General features: G+C 47.8%; 1 protein-coding gene across 1 annotated transcript in view; it reads right to left on the bottom strand.

Annotated features, from left to right (window-relative positions):
* The window catches only part of LOC106593365 (voltage-dependent T-type calcium channel subunit alpha-1I), a 134,296-nt gene that overhangs the window by 88,032 nt on the left and 25,510 nt on the right, over positions 1 to 20,754 (bottom strand). Inside the window, exon 5 of the mRNA XM_045692073.1 lies at positions 3,748 to 3,845. Coding sequence (XP_045548029.1) covers positions 3,748 to 3,845 — 98 coding nt within the window. The remainder of the gene's footprint in view (positions 1 to 3,747; positions 3,846 to 20,754) is intronic.

Genomic DNA, 20,754 nt, shown 5'->3' with positions numbered 1-20,754 from the left:
CAATAGAATAGGTCAACTTTTGTACGATGGGGGATAGTAGATTGACATAGGCTAGTGCTTCTGCTGAAAGAGGTATGTATGTATATATATATATATATAATGAGCGCAGCTGCTTCCCTGTCTTCATTCACTTGTAGCCTACGTCTTAGCTGAAACGCCTGTGAGAAGGACCTGATCAAGTGACGGGCATTGGCTATAACCTACTAGACGTGAGTGAGAGGTGCCTCGGAGCACGGCAGCCGGGAGAAGGGAATTATACTGTAATTAGCCTATTATATTCAGCCCAAGGCCCCAAGGCCACTTTGGCCGCAAAAGGCATGTTTTTTTTTAGAGGACATTGTGGCCACAGAAGGGGGATGCTGCAGAGAAATGTGAGGCCTGGTGGGAATATTATCAGGTGATTGTCAAATTGTGCGTGCAGCTTGCGACGTTTTTCAAATCATCTTTAGAGTCCCGTCATGCAGCCTTATAATGTATTACACATCAAAACATATAGCCCAACGTATGTATCACAACTAAAGTTGCATAAATAACTAAATTAAGGATATAGGAGGTCCAGTTTATTTTTTATCTGCTCAACACAGAATAGCCGCATGTTTGGAGAAAATATCCTTTATATTTTATTCAGCTTTGTTTAATTTTATTCTTCATACTTTAAAATAATATAAAATAATGCCACGGAATTCTAACCAAATGGCATAGCCATAATCAGGGCCTAACATAATGTCACGTCCTGACCATAGTGTCACAACGTCCACAGAAGGTGGCGCCACTCACCGGTCGGGCGGCGCTCGGCGGTCGTCGTCGCCGGCCTACTAGCTGCCACCGATCCATGTTTCATGTGTCTGTTGGTTATGTCTGTTTAGTACGCACCTGTTCCTTGTTTGTAATTAGTGGGGGGGTATTTACTTTGTCCGTTTTTTGTTTGGGATTTGTTTGGGATTGTTTTGTGTTACGTCGAGGTTAATGGGCTGGATTATTTTTCTATGTGTTTATGTACGCAACTAATTTTGATAGGTCTTAGGGTTGCTGGGCTGCGCCCCGTGTATTTTTGAGTTTGGAGCTGTTCTCCCTCTTGTTTGTGGTTTGCACCCTGCCTAGTCGCTGTATTCACTCTGGACTTTATTAAACATATATTCTACGGACCTCTAGTCTCCTGCGCCTGACTCACCCGTTTCCTGCTACCTTGAAAGTTGTGACACATAGTAAGATGTGATTTTCTATGGTAGAGTAGGTCAGGGTGTGACAGGGGGTGTTTTGTGTTTTTCTATGTTTTCTATTTCTATGTTTAAGTTCAAGTTTTTCTATTTCTATGTTGTTTTTTGGGGGGTTGATCTCCAATTGGAGGCATCTGGTCCTCATTATCTCTGATTGGAGATCATATTTAGTATGGGTTTTTCTTCCTGTTTTTGTGGGTGATTATATTTGAGTAGTGTATGTTTCTCCTCTGTGTCACGGTTTGTTGTTTTGTCCTTCAGTTTATTTTGTATTGCATAAAGTTTCACAGTCTAAATAAATATGTGGAACGAAATACACGCTGCACTTCGGTCCACTCCTTTAAACAGCCGTGACAGAATCACCCACCACAAAAGGACCAAGCAGCGTACCGGGAGAAGAGAGAGTGGAGGACGTCCTGGTCCTAGGAGGAGGTAATGGCAGGGGACAAGACCCTGCCCTGGAAGCAGGTGGAGACGGAGCAAGCGGAACGGCGACGCTATGAGGAGCTAGCCCAACGACGGAAGCCCAAGAGGCACCCCCCAAAAAAACTTGGGGGGGGGGGGCACACGGTGAATTTGGCTGAGTTAGGGTGGAGACCTGAGCCAACTCCCCGTGCTTACTGTGGGGAGCGAGTGACGGGGCAAGCACCGTGTTATGCAGTGATGCACACTGTGTCGTCAGGGCGCACTCACAGGCCGGTGCGATCTGTGCCCGCGCCTTGCAGTTGTCAAGCTGGGTTGAGCATCCAGCAAAGACGGGTTGTGCCAGCCATAAGCTCCACACCTCCAGTGTGCCTCCACGGCCCAGTATACCCTGTGCCACCTCTCTGCACTCGCCCTGAGGTGCGTGTCAGCAGCCCGGTGCCACCTGTACTGGTCCCACGCATCAGACCTCCGGTGCGCCTCCACAGCCCAGTACGTCCTGTGCCTGCTCCTCGCACTCTCCCTCCAGTGCGCTTCCACAGCCCAGTACGTCCTGTGCCTCCTCTCCGCACTCGCCCTGAGGTGCATGTCATCAGCCCGGTGCCACCTGTACTGGTCCCACGCGTCAGGCCTCCAGTGCGCCTTCACAGCCCAGTACGTCCTGTGCATCCTACCCGCACTCGACCTGAGGTGCGTGTTACCAGTCTGGCGCCACCTATGCCAGCCCCACGCATCAGACCTCCAGTGCGCATCCCCAGTCCGGAGCCTCCAGCGACGCTCCGCAGTCCGGAGCCTCCAGCAACGCTCCCCAGTCCGGAGCCTCCAGCGACGCTCCGCAGCCCGGAGCCTCCAGCGACGCTCCGCAGCCCGGAGCCTCCAGCGACGCTCCGCAGCCCGGAGCCTCCAGCGGCGGCCTGCAGCTCGGAGCCTGCAGCGGCGGCCTGCAGCTCAGAACCTCCAGCGGCGGCCTGCAGTCCAGAACCTCCAGCAATGATCTACAGTCCGGTTCTTTCGAAGACGATCCACGGTCAGGTGGTAATAAGCAGAAGCAGCGGGTGGAGCGGGGAGTACGTCCCGAACCGGAGCCGCCTCCTCTGCTGGAGGTTATGTGGACTGCATTTGAGCCACCATAGACAATTGCACCCTCCCTACCCTCCCTTTTGTTTTGTGGTTTGTTTTGTTTTAGGTGCATTCGGAGTCTGCACCTTTGGGGGGGTACTGTCACGTCCTGACCATAGTAAGATGTAAGATGTGATTTTCTATGGTATAGTAGGTCAGGGCGTGACAGGGGGTGTTTTGTGTTATTCTATGTTGTCTATTTCTATGTTTAAGTTCTAGTTTTTCTATTTCTATGTTGTTTTTTGGGGGTTGATCTCCAATTGGAGGCAGCTGGTCCTCGTTTCCTCTGATTGGAGATCATATTCAGTAGCGGTTTTTCTTCCTGTTTTTGTGGGTGATTATATTTTGAATAGTGTTTGTTTCTCCTCTGCGTCACGGTTTGTTGTTTTGTCCTTCAGTTTATTTTGTATTGCATAAAGTTTCACAGTCTAAATAAATATGTGGAACGAAACACACGCTGCACTTTGGTCCGCTTCTTTAAACAGCCGTGACACATAAGGACAACTCAGAGTATGCTATTCTGTTCGTCTGAAATAGACTACATTTTCTTCATATCATGCTTCTTTAGACCCGTCTAAAATAAATCATGGATTTATTGTGAAGGTGTAGGCTATATTACATGGATTTATTAGACTTTTGAAATGTAGATGTTCCAAAGGCCTGCATTAGTGGCTTGTAGGCTGTGTGTGGAAGCCAGAAGATGCTAAATATCTATATGCTAATTTACTGTCAATTACCGTGAGACCGGCAGTTATTCGCTTGACAATAACAGGCTGACAAAATGTCATGACCGCCACAGCCCTAACTGCAACTCGGTAAAACTATATAAATTGTTGCATGTTGCATTTATATTTCTGTTCAGTGTAATACTAGTGGAGAATATGCATGTAGCCTGGTCTCAGATCTGTGCTGTCTTGCCATAGTGTTAGCAGATCTGGGACTCGATCAGGCAGGTATTGTGTGATGGTGGTATCTATGGGAGACTTACTTGGAACTCTGTTGATGGCTTTGAGGGGTCTGAGGACCCTGACTGTCCTGATGGCTGAGAGGTTGATGTTCTGGAGGTCCAAAGAGTACTCTACCATCCTGGAGAAACAGGAACACAATACAGTTACAAACTGTTGAAACTCACACTATTGAACTGAACAAACCCTCTGTCCTTATTAGATATTCTCAAGGTTGTTAGTGGTATTTTTCTAGTTCAACCTGTTAAAAGAAAACAGAGTGAAACGCAGTAACGGCACAGATCATTTATTTGTATTCTTACTTCTGTATCTGTAAAACTGGATGTGAATAAATGTTCACCCCTAATGCAACCAGATAACCAGTCATCCATAGAGTTTAGAACACAACCCTCAGTCCATACGGCATCCATATTAGGAAGTCCCTCAGTTGTCAGACCAAACTCCCTTAGTTGACAGACAAAACTAGTCAGACAACTGAATGATTCCCTACTATGGATGCCGAACTAGAAAGTGTCGGAGAGGAGGTAATAGTCCTATCCGGCTCGAAGGACCATGAAACACACCACACACCACACACACACACACACACACACACACACACACTACAAGTTAATTTTCCGGAGTGAAGGACCATGAAACCATAAAACCGGGTGCTACTCCTCTCACTGCACACCTGTGTATCTGCTTCTCTGCTTTCCACCTCTCCTCTTTCTTTTCTGATCCACTCCTACTCACAGTAGGTGTCTGTAAGTGCATAAGCAATAACCTATTAGACCTGCAAATGCAGGGACAGATGGAAGCTTCTGCTTTGTTAAAGCTTGAAAGAAAAAGGGTGAATGTGAGAAAAATACCAGAAAAGGTGGAAAATGGAGCGGGAAAGATGGAATGTTGGGATCCAGACCTACTTCCAGTCCATTCCTGTACCTGAAGAGAGAGAGAGGGGACAGAGAGAGAGAGAGATAGAGGGAGAGAGAAAAGAGAGGGGGAGAAAGAGAGAAACAGAGTGAAGGAGAGAGAGAGAGAGGGGAAAGAGAGAGAGATAGAGGGAGAGAGAAAAGAGGGGGAGAAAGAGAGAGAAAGAGAGAGGGAGAGAGAAAAGAGAGAGGGAGAAAGAGAGAAACAGAATGAAGGAGAGAGAGAGGGAAAGAGTTCAGAGAGGGAGAGAGAAAAGAGAGAGGGAGAAAGAGAGAAACAGAGTGAAGGAGAGAGAGAGGGGGAAAGAGAGAGAGAGGGAGAGAGAAAAGAGAGGGGGAGAAAGAGAGAGAGAGAGATAGTGGGAGAGAGAAAAGAGAGGGGGGGAAAGAGAGAGAGAGAGAGACTGAAAGAGAGATAAGGAAAGTAAGATTCAACCCTAGAACACCCCCAGGCATCCATTACCTCATCATAATCATCTCAACTGCAGGAATGAACAAAGGTGAAGTCTCAGTTTAATATGCAGGAATACAAACTGTAGAAACACTACTGAATTTGCAGATACCTGGGCTAACAGAACAGAGAGTCTGCCAGACCCAAGACAGAGGAGTCAGAGAGAACTCAACCATGCACTGGAGCATTGCGCTGAGCTAGACTGACAGACAGTCTTACTGCAGAGAGAGGAACACACTCCACAGGGAGAGAGGAAGAGATGAGATCAGGTGTGATGATACATTAAGGGTGTAGAGAAAATTGCCTCAGTCCCAAAATCAACCCCTAGCCCTTAGCTCCTAACCTTCAAACCAGACAGTATTACTGCAGGCTAGCTCAACAGGGAGAGAGGGGGAGAAGAGGACATTGAAGAGAGATTTAGCCAGGTCTAGAATGAGTAGTACCAAATCAAACCATAGCTACTTGCCTCTAGCCCCAAGCTCTTAAAAACTAGCTCCTAGGGAATAAGCACTAGCCCCTAGCTGTGAAGCCTGTTTCTCCTTGCTAGTCAGTGAGTGCAGATAGAGGCCCAGACTGCAGACTAACTCCAGAGGGGGAGTGGGAGGTGAGGACAGGTGTGTGGAGGTGTTTGGGGAGATACAGAGACAGTGATCCAGTCAACCAAGACAGTTCATTCAGGCTAACTCCAGTGGGAAAGAGGACCTTACAAAAACAATACATCAAATTTACAGTTTCACTCCTGGGGAGGGAGGGAGGGAGGGAGGGAGAGAGAGAGAGAGAGAGAGAGAGCGAGAGAGTTTGGTGAGCAAGAGAGAGAGAGAGAGAGGAGGGAGAGAGAGATTGAGAGAGAGGGATTGGAGAGCAAGAGCGAGAGAGAGAGAGGGAGAAAGTGAGATTGGAGAGAGAGCGAGATTGAAGAGAGAGAGAGATTGAGAGAGAGGGATTGAGAGAGAGGGATTGGAGAGCTAGAGAGAGAGAGAGAGAGAGAGAGAGAGAGAGATTGGAGAGCGAGAGAGAGAGAGAGAGAGAGAGAGAGAGAGGAGGGAGAGAGTGTAGAGAGAAAAAGATTGGAGAGAGAGATTGGAGAGAGAAAGAGAGTTAATGCAGGCTAACTCCAACGGGAAAGAAGACATGTGTCTAGAAGGATTTAACAAGGACCAGAATAGAATCAGTAGTTTCCAAGTCCCAAATCAAACCCTACCAACGATTCCCTGGTCCCTAACAGCTATCCCCTATTGTCTCCAAGCCCTACTCCCCTAGAAACTATCCCGTATCCACTCCAAGCCCTACTCCCCTATAAACTATCCCCTATCCTCTCCAAGCCGTACTCCCCTAGACACTATCCCTTATCCTCTCCAAGCCCTACTCCCCTAGACACTATCCCCTATCCTCTCCAAGCCCTGCTCCACTAGATACTATCCCCTATCCTCTCCAAACCCTTCTCCCCAATACATTATCCACTATCTTCTCCAAGCCCTTATCCCCTAGACACTATCCCCTATCCTCTCCAAGCCCTACTCCCCTAGAAACTATCCCCTATCCTCTCCAAGCCCTACTGCCCTAGACACTATCCCCTATCCTCTCCAAACCCTACTCCCCTATACATTATCCACTATCTTCTCAAAGCCCTTCTCCCCTAGACACTATCCCCTATCCTCTCCAAGCCCTACTCCCCTAGAAACTTTCCCCTATCCTCTCCAAGCCGTACTCCCCTAGACACTATCTATAAGAAATGTCCTATCCTCTCCAAGCCCTACTCCCCTAGACACTATCCCCGATCCTCTCCAAGCCCTACTCCCCTAGACACTATCCCCTATCCTCTCCAAAGCCCTACTCCCCTAGACACTATCCCCTATCCTCTCCAAGCCCTTCTCCCCTAGACACTATCCCCTATCCTCTCCAAGCCCTACTCCCCTAGAAACTTTCCCCTATCCTCTCCAAGCCCTACTCCCCTAGACACTATCCCTATCCTCTACAAGCCCTACTCCCCTAGAAACTATGCCCTATCCTCTCCAAGCCCTACTCCCCTAGAAACTATCCCCTATCCTCTCCAAGCCCTACTCCCCTAGAAACTATCCCCTATACTCTCCAAGCCCTACTCCCATAGAAACTATCTCCTATCCTCTCCAAGCCCTACACCCCTAGAAACTATCCCCTCCAAGCCCTACTCCCCTAGAAACTATCCCCTATCCTCTCCAAGCCCTACTCCCCTATACATTATCCCCTATCCTCTCCAAGCCCTACTCCCCTAGAAACTATCCGCTATCCTCTCCAAGCCCTACTCCCCTATAAACTATCCCCTATCCTCTCCAAGCCCTACTCCCGTAGAAACTATGCCCTATCTTCTCCAAGCCCTACTCCCCTAGACACTATCCCCTATCCTCTTCAAGCCCTACTGCCCTAGAAACTATCCCCTATCCTCTTCAAGCCATACTCCTCTAGAAACAATCCCCTATCCTCTCCAAGCCCTACTCCCCTAGAAACTATCCCCTATCCTCTCCAAGCCCTACTCCCCTAGAAACTATCCCCTATACTCTCCAAGCCCTACTCCCATAGAAACTATCCCCTATCCTCTCCAAGCCCTACTCCCCTAGAAACTATCCCCTCCAAGCCCTACTCCCCTAGACACTATCCCCTATCCTCTCCAAGCCCTACTCCCCTAGAAACTATCCCTATCCTCTCCAAGCCCTACTCCCCTAGAAACGATCCCCTATCTTCTCCAAGCCCTACTCCCCTAGACACTATCCCCTATCCTCTCCAAGCCCTACTCCCCTAGAAACTATCCCCTATCCTCTCCAAGCCCTACTCCCCTAGAAATTATCCCCTATCCTCTCCAAGCCCTACTCCCCTAGAAACTATCCCCTATCCTCTCCAAGCCCTACTCCCCTAGAATCTATCCCCTATCCTCTCCAAGCCCTACTCCCCTAGAAACTATCCCCTATCCTCTCCAAGCCCTACTCCACTAGACACTATCCCCTATCCTCTCCAAGCCCTACTCCCCTAGAAACTATCCCCTATCCTCTCCAAGCTCTACTCCACTAGACACTATCCCCTATCCTCTCCCTACTCCCCTAGACACTATCCCCTATCCTCTCCAAGCCCTACTCCCCTAGACACTATCCCCTATCCTCTCCAAGCCCTACTCCCCTAGACACTATCCCCTATCCTCTCCAAGCCCTACTCCCCTAGACACTATCCCCTATCCTCTCCAAGCCCTACTCCCCTAGACACTATCCCCTATCCTCTCCAAGCCCTACTCCCCTAGACACTATCCCCTATCCTCTCCAAGCCCTACTCCCCTAGACACTATCCCCTATCCTCTCCAAGCCCTACTCCACTAGACACTATCCCCTATCCTCTCCCTACTCCCCTAGAAACTATCCCCTATCCTCTCCAAGCCCTACTCCCCTAGAAACGATCCCCTATCCTCTCCAAGCCCTACTCCCCTAGAAACTATCCCCTATCCTCTCCAAGCCCTACTCCCCTAGACACTATCCCTATCCTCTACAAGCCCTACTCCCCTAGAAACTATGCCCTATCCTCTCCAAGCCCTACTCCCCTAGAAACTATCCCCTATCCTCTACAAGCCCTACTACCCTAGACACTATCCCCTATCCTCTCCAAGCCCTACTCCCCTAGAAACTATCCCCTATCCTTTTCAAGCCCTACTCCCCTAGAAACTATCCCCTATCCTCTCCAAGCCCTACTCCCCTAGAAACTATCCCCTATCCTCTCCAAGCCCTACTCCCCTAGAAACTATCCCCTATCCTCTCCAAGCCCTACTCCCCTAGAAACTATCCCCTATCCTCTCCAAGCCCTACTCCCCTAGACACTATCCCCTATCCTCTCCAAGCCCTACTCCCCTAGAAACTATCCCCTATCCTCTCCAAGCCCTACTCCCCTAGAAACTATCCCCTATCCTCTCCAAGCCCTACTCCCCTAGAAACTATCCCCTATCCTCTCCAAGCCCTACTCCCCTAGAAACTATCCCCTATCCTCTCCAAGCCCTACTCCCCTAGAAACTATCCCCTATACTCTCCAAGCCCTACTCCCCTAGAAACTATCCCCTATCCTCTCCAAGCCCTACTCCCCTAGAAACTATCCCCTATCCTCTCCAAGCCCTACTCCCCTAGAAACTATCCCCTATCCTCTCCAAGCCCTACTCCCCTAGAAACTATCCCCTATCCTCTCCAAGCCCTACTCCCCTAGAAACTATCCCCTATCCTCTCCAAGCCCTACTCCCCTAGAAACTATCCCCTATCCTCTCCAAGCCCTACTCCACTAGACACTATCCCCTATCCTCTCCAAGCCCTACTCCCCTAGAAACTATCCCCTATCCTCTCCCAGCCCTACTCCCCTAGACACTATCCCCTATCCTCTCCAAGCCCTACTCCCCTAGACACTATCCCTATCCTCTCCAAGCCCTACTCCCCTAGACACTATCCCCTATCCTCTCCAAGCCCTACTCCCCTAGACACTATCCCCTATCCTCTCCAAGCCCTACTCCCCTAGACACTATCCCCTATCCTCTCCAAGCCCTACTCCACTAGACACTATCCCCTATCCTCTCCCTACTCCCCTAGAAACTATCCCCTATCCTCTCCAAGCCCTACTCCCCTAGAAACGATCCCCTATCTTCTCCAAGCCCTACTCCCCTAGAAACTATCCCCTATCCTCTCCAAGCCCTACTCCCCTAGACACTATCCCTATCCTCTACAAGCCCTACTCCCCTAGAAACTACGCCCTATCCTCTCCAAGCCCTACTCCCCTAGAAACTATCCCCTATCCTCTACAAGCCCTACTACCCTAGACACTATCCCCTATCCTCTCCAAGCCCTCCTCCCCTAGAAACTATCCCCTATCCTTTTCAAGCCCTACTCCCCTAGAAACTTTCCCCTATCCTCTCCAAGCCCTACTCCCCTAGAAACTATCCCCTATCCTCTCCAAGCCCTACTCCCCTAGAAAATATCTCCTATACTCTCCAAGCCCTACTTCCCTAGAAACGATCCCCTATCTTCTCCAAGCCCTGCTCCCCTAGACACTATCCTCTATCCTTTTCAAGCCCTACTCCCCTAGAAACTATCCCCTATCCTTTTCAAGCCCTACTCCCCTAGAAACTATCCCCTATCCTCTCCAAGCCCTACTCCCCTAGAAACTATCCCCTATCCTCTCCAAGCCCTACTCCCCTAGAAACTATCTCCTATACTCTCCAAGCCCTACTCTCTTAGAAACAATCCCCTATCCTCTCCAAGCCCTACTCCCCTAGAAAATATCTCCTTTACTCTCCAAGCCCTACTCCCTTAGAAACTATCCCCTATCCTCTCCAAGCCCTACTCCCCTAGACACTTCTTGATACCATCTTTGCCTCTTAAATAAGTTGATTATTAAATGGCAGAAGTTGAATCAGCCATGAACATAAAGTTTAAAGTGCATTGGGCATAGTGAGAATCCTACTAGATGGTCCTATTCCCATTACAGCATGGCATCTCTTTTCCTAGATCTCCTCATAATCTAATATGACAGCCATGTTTCTACTGGAGAGAAGAGCAGAGAACTGGGGGGACTGACAATAGAAGCTATAGAGTACAACTGTAGAACTGCTGCCCTGCACTTTATCAATTACTCTGCCTCATCAGGTAGAGATTGGATGGAGAGAGATAGGGAGAGAGATTGGAGAGAGAGTGGAGATAGAGAGAGATGGGAGAGGGAGAAAGGGTTGAGCGCCTGAAAATGGGTCCTGCCAATTTGGATCAGTTTTGCACCAATTTGAGATAGGGCCGAGACAGAAATAAGCACACATTGTCTGTCTCTCTAATTCTCTCACCATCTCTGTTTCGAGATGCTTTTCCTGATCAATCCACAACAATCCATGTTTTCGCTGCTTCTATGTCCTTCTTGAATGTTAACCAGAGAACTATGGCCTTACTTAAACTACTGTGTACTAACCATACTACAAACTATTTAGAATATACTGTTTCGTAAAACGTTTCAAGTTTTAATTCGCACATGCACAAGTACGTGTTGTTTGGTCTTCGTCCCCGTGCCTTTACACAGCACGCCGTAATTTGGGTAAAATAAAAAAACCCTGCTACGCATTCCTGCTCCTGTCTCCTGAATCTCTTCATACCAGCGTGACAGAATAATCAACCATTAAGGGAGACTGGGGGAATGGCCCGTCCGACGATGCTGCGTGCAACTGGGTCGTCCGAAGTCGCCACAACACGGCCGTCCGACGACGCAACTTTAGCAGCCACAACTGACCCTTCCGCCGTCGCCACAACCGGTCCGCCCAACACCGCCGCAACTTCAACTTCGGCAGCTGCATCGGGTCCTGATAGACCCGCACTGCGTTCCTGTGATTGCCCTCGAGGCCGGTGTTGTTGCACTGCTAGTGCGTCGGCCCCTATTCCCACTGATTGTACTTGTATATCTGCCCTTTGTTCAACATGGTGCTGTCGGTTATTGTTACAATGTCCGTTGGTGCCTGTGAGTACCTGTGCTGTGTGTTTGGGTTTTAGTGCCATTGTGGATTGCCAGATGATTACGGGTCTCGTCCCGTGTGTTAATCATTGTTATTTATTCGATTGTTATTAACAATTTATCATTGTTATTTATTCGAGGTACTCCTCGCTCTTTTGTTTGGGTTTCAACCCTGTGTTTTGTATGGTGTTTGTTTGGTCTTCGTCCCCGTGACTTTACACGGCACGCCGTAATTTGGGGCGGAATAAAAAAAACGATTACGCATTCCTGCGTCTGTCTCCCGATCCGTCATACCAACGTGACAGATACCCAAAATGCCTACTATTTAGAAGGCAAGAACGGGTTTTCAGACACGGCCATTGTCTCATTACAAGCGTGTTCCCATCTTTTAGTAACAGTAATCACAGCCATATCCCTGCTAAAGCCTGACACAAACACACACACATACCAACAAACACACACACATACCAAAATGAACAAATAGCCAGAAACAACGCATTGGTTTTTACTAAACAGTACGTTTAATAGTATGTAGTACAATTAGTACACAGTATGTAGTTTTAGTAAGTAGTAGGCAAGACAGATTTTGGACACATTCACTGAATAAATAAATAAACACACACGCACACGCACATGCACACACAGTACCAGTACCAGTAACACATTTGGCATAAGAAGTCATACAAAACGCCTGTGTAAGTCCCTTTGGGAAGGAATGTGGTACACCAATAATGAACAGATGATCAATGGATGCAATATATTTAGTCTCAAAGGGGGAGTTTAGCAGCAGAACAAGGGGCCACACACAGATAAACACACACACACACACACACACACACACACACACACACACACACACACACACACACACACACACACACACACACACACACACACACACACACACACACACACACACACACACCATCCTCCTTTCCTCTTTTATATCAATCCCTTCCCTTCCCCTCTGCTCTATGCTCCTCTCCTCCACCTCACTCCAACACCCTTTCCTCTCTCTCCCCTTTTCTCTCTATCCCTTTTCTCTCTCCCCCCTTTCCTCTCTCTCCCCTTTCCTCTCTCTCCCCTTTCCTCGCTCCCCTTTCCTCTCTCTCCCCTTTCCTCTCTCCCCTTTCCTCTCTCTCCCCTTTCCTCTCTCCTTTCCTCTCCCTTTCTTCTCTCTCCCCTTCCCTCTCTCCCCTTTCCTCTCTCCCCTTTCCTCTCTTCCCTTTCCTCTCTTCCCTTTGCTCTCTTCCCTATCCTCTCTCTTCCCTTTCCTCTCTCCCCTTTCCTCCCTCCCCTTTCCTCTCTCTTCCCTTTCCTCTCTCTCCCCTTTCTTCTCTCTCCCCTTTCCTCTCTCTCCCCTTTCCTCTCTCTCCTCTTTCCACCCTCCCCTTTCCTCTCTCTTTCCTTCTCTTCTCTTCTCCTCTCTGTATCTAGCCTTCCATTGTTGTCGTGATTGACGTCTGTGTGTATGTCTGTGTGTGTGTCTGTGTGTCTACCCTTCTGTTGTCATTCGAGGTGTGTGTATTCTTGGTGTGAGAGTTATAACGAGGTCCTGTTACACCTCCTGCTTACAGATTCACCAGGGTGTGTGTGTGTGTGTGTGTGTGTGTGTGTGTGTGTGTGTGTGTGTGTGTGTGTGTGTGTGTGTGTGTGTGTGTGTGTGTGTGTGTGTGTGTGTGTGTGTGTGTGTGTGTGTGTGTGTGTGTGTGAGTAATCCTGGCCTGAGTCCGACAACAGCTGGTCGTGACTAGTTGAAACACCCCCTCTATACACATTCCCTCCACTGTGTCTCTCTACCTCACTGTAACAGCTACATGTCTCGCTACCTTACTGTAACAACTACATGTATCCCTACCTCACTGTAACAGCTACATGTCTCTCTACCTCACTGTAACAGCTACATGTCTCTCTACCTCACTGTAACAGCTACATGTATCTCTACCTCACTGTAACAGCTACATGTCTCTCTACCTCATTGTAAAAACGACATGTTTCTCTACCTCATTATAACAGCTACATGTCTCTCTACCTCACTATTACAACTACATGTTTTTCTACCTCACTATAACAGCTACATGTCTCTCTACCTCACAATAATAACTACATGTCTCTCTACTTCACTGTAACAGCTACATGTATCTCTACCTCACTGTAACAGCTACATGTCTCTCTACCTCACAATAACAACTACATGTCTCTCTACCTCACTGTAATAGCTACGTCTCTCTACCTCACAGTAACAACTACATGTATTTCTACCTCACTGTAACAGCTACATGTCTCTCTACCTCACTGTAACAGCTACATGTCTTTCTACCTCACTGTAACAGCTACATGTCTCTCTACCTCACTGTAACAGTTACATGTCTCGCTACCTCACTGTAACAGCTACATTTACTGTAAAAGCTACATGTCTCTCTACCTCATTGTAAAAACGACATGTTTCTCTACCTCATTATAACAGCTACATGTCTCTCTACCTCACTATTACAACTACATGTTTTTCTACCTCACTATAACAGCTACATGTCTCTCTACCTCACAATAATAACTACATGTCTCTCTACTTCACTGTAACAGCTACATGTATCTCTACCTCACTGTAACAGCTACATGTCTCTCTACCTCACAATAACAACTACATGTCTCTCTACCTCACTGTAATAGCTACGTCTCTCTACCTCACAGTAACAACTACATGTATTTCTACCTCACTGTAACAGCTACATGTCTCTCTACCTCACTGTAACAGCTACATGTCTCTCTACCTCATTATAACAGCTACATGTCTCTCTACCTCACAATAATAACTACATGTCTCTCTACTTCACTGTAACAGCTACATGTCTCTCTACCTCACTGTAACAGCTACACGTCTCTCTACCACAGATTTGATGTATGCATAAATATATATAAATATACAGGCCTCCCATCACAGCTATATATCAATTATAATCTCCCATCTGTTCTCATTGAGAAGTTGGCAGCTTGGAGGGGAAGAGGAGGATAGTTGATGTTGGAGATGCATAGGCATATGCACACACACACACACACACACACACACACACACACACACACACACACACACACACACACACACACACACACACACACACACACACACACACACACACACACACACACACACACACACACACAACTCCAGCTGACTCTTGGCATAGCGCCTGGCGATCTTAGCCTTGTGTGCCGCTGCTCGGCAATGGGAATCCATTTCATGAAGCTCCCGACGAACAATTATTGTGCTGACGTTGCTTCCAGAGGCAGTTTGGAAATCGGTAGTGAGTGTTGCAACAGAGGAAAGACCATTTTTATGTGCTACGCGCTTCAGCATTTGGCGGACCCGTTCTGTGAGTTGTGTGGCCAAACACTTCACGGCTGAGCTGTTGTTGCACTTCACAATATCAGAACTTACAGTTGACCGGGGCAGCTCTAGCAGGGTGGAAATTTGACAAACTGACTTGATAGAAAGGTGGCATCCTATGACGCTGCCACATTGAAAGTCACTGAGCTCTTCAGTAAAGCCATTCTACTGCCAATTTTTGTTTATGGAGATTGGATGGCTGTGTGCTCGATTTTATACACCTGTCAGCAACGGGTGTGGCTGAAATAGCTGAATCCACTCATTCGTGTCCACATACTTTTGTATATATAGTGTATAAACAAACACACTCACAAAGAAGAGACACACACACACACACCACGAACCAACACTAGAATACATGCAAATACCCACACAAATAGACAAATACAAATAAAAACACACACACACTTCAATCACACATCACACATCGCTCCCACGACTTCCCCTAATTGAAATTCCTCTCCCCTCTCCCCTCTGCCAACCTGCAGCAGCTGTTTCTATACACACACACACATCAATTAACTCTACAGCTACAGCGGAATGATGAAATGTCCTGTCTGTCTGTCTGTCTGTCTGTCTGTCTGTCTGTCTGTCTGTCTGTCTGTCTGTCTGTCTGTCTGTCTGTCTGTCTGTCTGTCTGTCTGTCTGTCTGTCTGTCTGTCTGTCTGTCTGCCTGTCTGTCTGTCTGTCCCTTTGTCTGACTGAAGGCTTTCCCTTCATCTGTCTTTTGATTGTCCCTGCCTCTCTGTGCCTCTCTAGGCCTCGCTGTGCCTCGCCAGGCCTCGCTGTGCCTCTCTGTGCCTCTCTGTGTCTCTCTGTGTTTCTCTGTGCCTCGCTGTGCCTCGCTGTGCCTCGCTAGGCCTCGCTAGGCCTCACTAGGCCTCGCTAGGCCTCGCTGTGCCTCGCTAGGCCTCTCTGTGCCTCTCTGTGCCTCTCTGTGCCTCTCTGTGCCTCTCTGTGCCTCTTTGTGCCTCTCTGCACCACTCTGCGCCTCTCTGCGCCTCTCTGTGCCTCTCTATGCCTCTCTGCACCTCTCTTTGCCTTTGTGCTCTGACACTAATACTGCTGTAGTAGACATTAGCGTTATAGGTTGTGGGGGACAAAAACATGTGAATCTTACTGATCTGATTGACTGGTATAGGGTTTCCTGAGGCTGTGTCGTAGTTGAGTACTATTCTGACCCTCCCTCTGAGCCTTGTCTATCAACCATTATCCAGTTCAGCCAGTGCTACAGAGCTCTCTGGGTGTTTTCATGCTTTCTGTCAGTTAATTCCTCTGTTTTATGGGAGAGAATAGAAGGGTAATATTTCTGAGTGCAGTCCCAGCATCCAGTCTGTGGATTACATCATTCTATACTCCCCCCTTCGCTCTCTCTCTCTCTTTTGCCAGCATGGCAACCACAGCATTCTGCAGTGATACGGCATTCCAGGTGACTACCTCATGAAGCTGGTTGAGAGAATGCCAGGGAGTGTGCAAAGCTGTCATCAAAGCAAAAGGTGGCTACTTTGAAGAATCTCAAATACAAAATATATGTTTATTTGTTTAACACTGGTTTGGTTACTACATGATTCCATATGAGTTATTTCATATGAGAGAGAGAGAGAGAGAGAGAGAGAGAGAGAGAAAACATTTGTAGAAACCATCAGTATATTAGTGATCCCTGTCACTGATCCCTCCACTCTCTCCCTCTCTCAGTGCTGCAGGCAGGGCTAGCTACATAGCTAGGAAGCGCTCCTACACATTACGATCAGTGCCACTCAGCTAAAGCTAATGCTATTGCTGCCCTTGGCATGCATTGCGTAGCACTGAGCTAGCATGCTAAAGGACAAGGCTACCGTACACAGGACTATCACAGGCAACCCTGAGGCTACGGCTGAGGCCAGGAACAGTACAAGAAGTCCCGCTATAACCTCTGCAGCAGAGTCATCAAACAAGCAATAGGACAATATAGGAATAAGGTGGAATCATATTACACAGGCTCCAACACATGTTGCATGTGGCAGGGGCTACAGTCCATTACAGATTACAAAGGAAGACCAAGCCGTGATCTGCCCAATGATGCCTCTCTACCAGAAAAACTCAATGCATTATATGCAGGCTTCGACAATAACAACACCGTGCCATGCATGAGGGCCCCCGCCGATTCAGAGGACTGGATGATCTCACTCTCCGATGCTCATGTGGGTAAGGTAATCAGGTCAACACTCGAAAGGCCGCGGGGCCGGACGATATTCCAAGGCACTTTCTCAGAGCATGCGCTGAACAGCTGGCAGGCATACTCACAGTCATTTTTAACCTCTGTAATGCCCACATGTCATACACTGACTACCATCATTCCTGTTCCCAAGAACTCTAAGGCTTCATGCCAGAATGACTACCGCCCTGTAGAACTCACATTGGTAATCATTAACTCTAAGGCTTCACGCCAGAATGACTACCGCCCTGTAGAACTCACATTGGTAATCATTAACTCTAAGGCTTCACGCCAGAATGACTACCGCCCTGTAGAACTCACATTGATAATCATTAACTCTAAGGCTTCATGCCAGAATGACTACCGCCCTGTAGAACTCACATTGGTAATCATTAACTCTAAGGCTTCATGCCAGAATGACTACCGCCCTGTAGAACTCACATTGATAATCATTAACTCTAAGGCTTCATGCCAGAATGACTACCGCCCTGTAGAACTCACATTGGTAATCATTAAATCTAAGGCTTCATGCCAGAATGACTACTGCCCTGTAGAACTCACATTGGTAATCATGAAGTGCTTTGAAAGGCTGGTTATGGCACACATCAACTCATCCCATCCCAGACACCCTAGACACACTCTAATTTGCATACAGATCAAACAGATCCATAGGTGACGCAATCTCAATTGCACTAAAATACTAAAACGTTGAAATTTGCATGAAAGTAGTTATACATTTGCAAAATGTTCTCTCCGCCCCATGGCAAAATGTGTAGAATTCTCCAGACACACACACACACCCAACACTAGTCTAGGGAATCGGGTAAGGTGGAGGTGATATGATCCTTAACTATTCTCTCAAAGCACTTCATGATGACACAAGTGAGTGATACAGGATGATAGTCATTTAGTTCAGTTACCTTCAGTTTCTTGGGTACAGGAACAATGATGGACATCTTGAAGCATGTGAGGACAACAGACTGGGATAGGGCCACCCCTCATGTGCATAGACATCAACCTTATCCATAGTACAAACAAACAGGCACGGGTCCAAAAGTTAAGCGCTGTCGGAGCTGTGCTGCTCTTGTAATCCACTCCTTCTGCTTGTTTTCTGCACCGCACGTGTGTGTGTGTGTTTGTGTGTGTGTTTGGGGGGGTTAACACCCTCCTCCCTGCCATTCCTCGCTGTGTGTGCCAGTCACACTACTGCAGGGGAGGATGAGGGACACACAGACATGGTTGGGGAAGCATTTCACTGGTGCACACACTGAATATAGGCTTGGCACTGAAACATAGAAACAGGTCCATCCATCTGGCATCCGCTTATGTAAACAATGTTGAAGAAAGATTAAGAGAGAACAGGAAAGAGAGAGGGGAGAGGGGGAAGAGAGATGGAGGAGAGAAGGGAGAGGGGGAAGAGAGGGAGGAGTGACGGGGAAGAGAGATGGAGGAGAGAGGGGAGAGGGGGGAGAGAGATGGAGGAGAGAGGGGAGAGGGGGAAGAGAGATGGAGGAGAGGGGGAGAGGGGGAAGAGAAATGGAGGATACAGAGATGGAAAAGGCAGAGAAAGAGAAAAAGAGAGATGGTGAAAGTGATAAAGATGGGTGGGGGGAGCGAGATCGAGATAGATATAAAGAGAGAAAGAGTAGAGAGAGAGAAACAGAGAGATATAACGTAGAGAGAGAGAGAGATACAGTAGAGAAAGAAAGAGAGATATACAGTAGATAGAGAAAGAGAGAGATATACAGTAGAGAGAAAGAGAGAGATATACAGTAGAGAGAGAAATAGACATAAAGAGAGAAAGAGAGAGAAAAATAGAGAGAGTGATTTAAAGAGAAAGAGTAGAGGCAGAGATACAAGTAGAAGTAAGAGAAGGAGTAAGAATGAAAGAGAGATACAAATTTTATGGAGCTTTCATATTTGAAGTTTATCATTGGAGTGATTTACAACAGTTAGAGTCCTGGGCCAGGGCCAGAACCTAATAGGACAATAAAAGTGTTTCTCCATTGGGGTGATTTACAACAGTTAGAGTCCTGGGCCTGGGCCTGGGCCAGAATCTAATAGGACAATAACAGTGCTTTTCTATTGAGGGGATTTACAACAGTTAGAGTCCTGGGCCTGGGTCAGAACCTAATAGGACAATAACAGTGTTTTTCTATTGGGGTGATTTACAACAGTTAGAGTCCTGGGCCTGGGCCAGAACCTAATGGGACAATAACGGTGTTTTTCTATTGGGGTGATTTACAACAGTTAGAGTCCTGGGCCTGGGCCAGAACCTAATAGGACAATAACAGTGTTTTTCCATTGGGGTGATTTACAACAGTTAGAGTCCTGGGCCTGGGCCTGGGCCAGAACCTAATAGGGACGGGGGGACGGACGGACGGACGGACGGGGGGATGGACGGACGGACGGGGGGACGGACGGGCGGACATTGAGGTCTACAATCGGTGACATGAGAACAATCAGCTAACAAACCAGGGAGAAAATGCAAGCAGCAGTTACAGACTTGAATTGACAACCACTGCACTATACAGTTACAGAATAAAGTTTTGCAACTTCAAAAGTTCACACTGAACCAATCATCCACCAGTAAGACATCTGGACCTAGCAGGTGTTCAAGATAAGATACGGACAGAGAGAGAGAAATACATAAAGAGAGAGAGAGGGGGGAGAGAGAGATAATGTGACAGAAAGATAGAGAGAGAGGAGGGGGAGGAAGGGGAGAGAGAGATAGATATTGTGACAGAGAGAGAGAGGGGGGAGAGGGAGAGAGAGAGAGATATTGTGACAGAGAGAGAGAGGGGGAGAGGGAGAGAGATATTGTGACAGAGAGAGAGAGGGGGAGAGGGAGAGAGATATTGTGACAGAGAGAGAGAGGGGAGAGGGAGAGAGATATTGTGACAGAGAGAGAGAGGGGGAGAGGGAGAGAGATATTGTGACAGAGAGAGAGAGGGGGGAGAGGGAGAGAGAGAGAGATATTGTGACAGAGAGAGAGAGGGGGAGAGGGAGAGAGATATTGTGACAGAGAGAGAGAGGGGGGAGAGGGAGAGAGATATTGTGACAGAGAGAGAGAGGGGGGAGAGGGAGAGAGAGAGAGATATTGTGACAGAGAGAGAGAGGGGGAGAGGGAGAGAGATATTGTGACAGAGAGAGAGAGGGGGGAGAGGGAGAGAGATATTGTGACCGAAAGATAGAGAGAAAAAAAAAACAGCGCAAACTCGAATGCTATTTGGCCCTAAACAGAGAGTACACAGTGGCAGAATACCTGACTACTGGGACTGACCCAAACTTAAGGAAAGCTTTGACTATGTACAGACTCAGGGAGCATAGCCTTGCTATTGAGAAAGGCCGCCGTAGGCAGACATGGCTCTCAAGAGAAGACAGGCTATGTGCACACTGCCCACAAAATGAGGTGGAAACTGAGCTGCACTTCCTAACCTCCTGCCAAATGTATGACCATATTAGAGACACATATTTCCCTCAGATTACACAGACCCACAAAGAATTAGAAAACAAACCCAATTTTGATAAACTCCCATATCTACTGGGTAAAATACCACAGTGTGCCATCACAGCAGCAAGATTTGTGACCTGTTGCCACAAGAA

The sequence above is a fragment of the Salmo salar genome, chromosome ssa12, assembly GCF_905237065.1.
Source record: "Salmo salar chromosome ssa12, Ssal_v3.1, whole genome shotgun sequence".
Taxonomy (NCBI): domain Eukaryota; kingdom Metazoa; phylum Chordata; class Actinopteri; order Salmoniformes; family Salmonidae; genus Salmo; species Salmo salar.
This window is presented reverse-complemented; position numbering and strand designations above follow the sequence as displayed.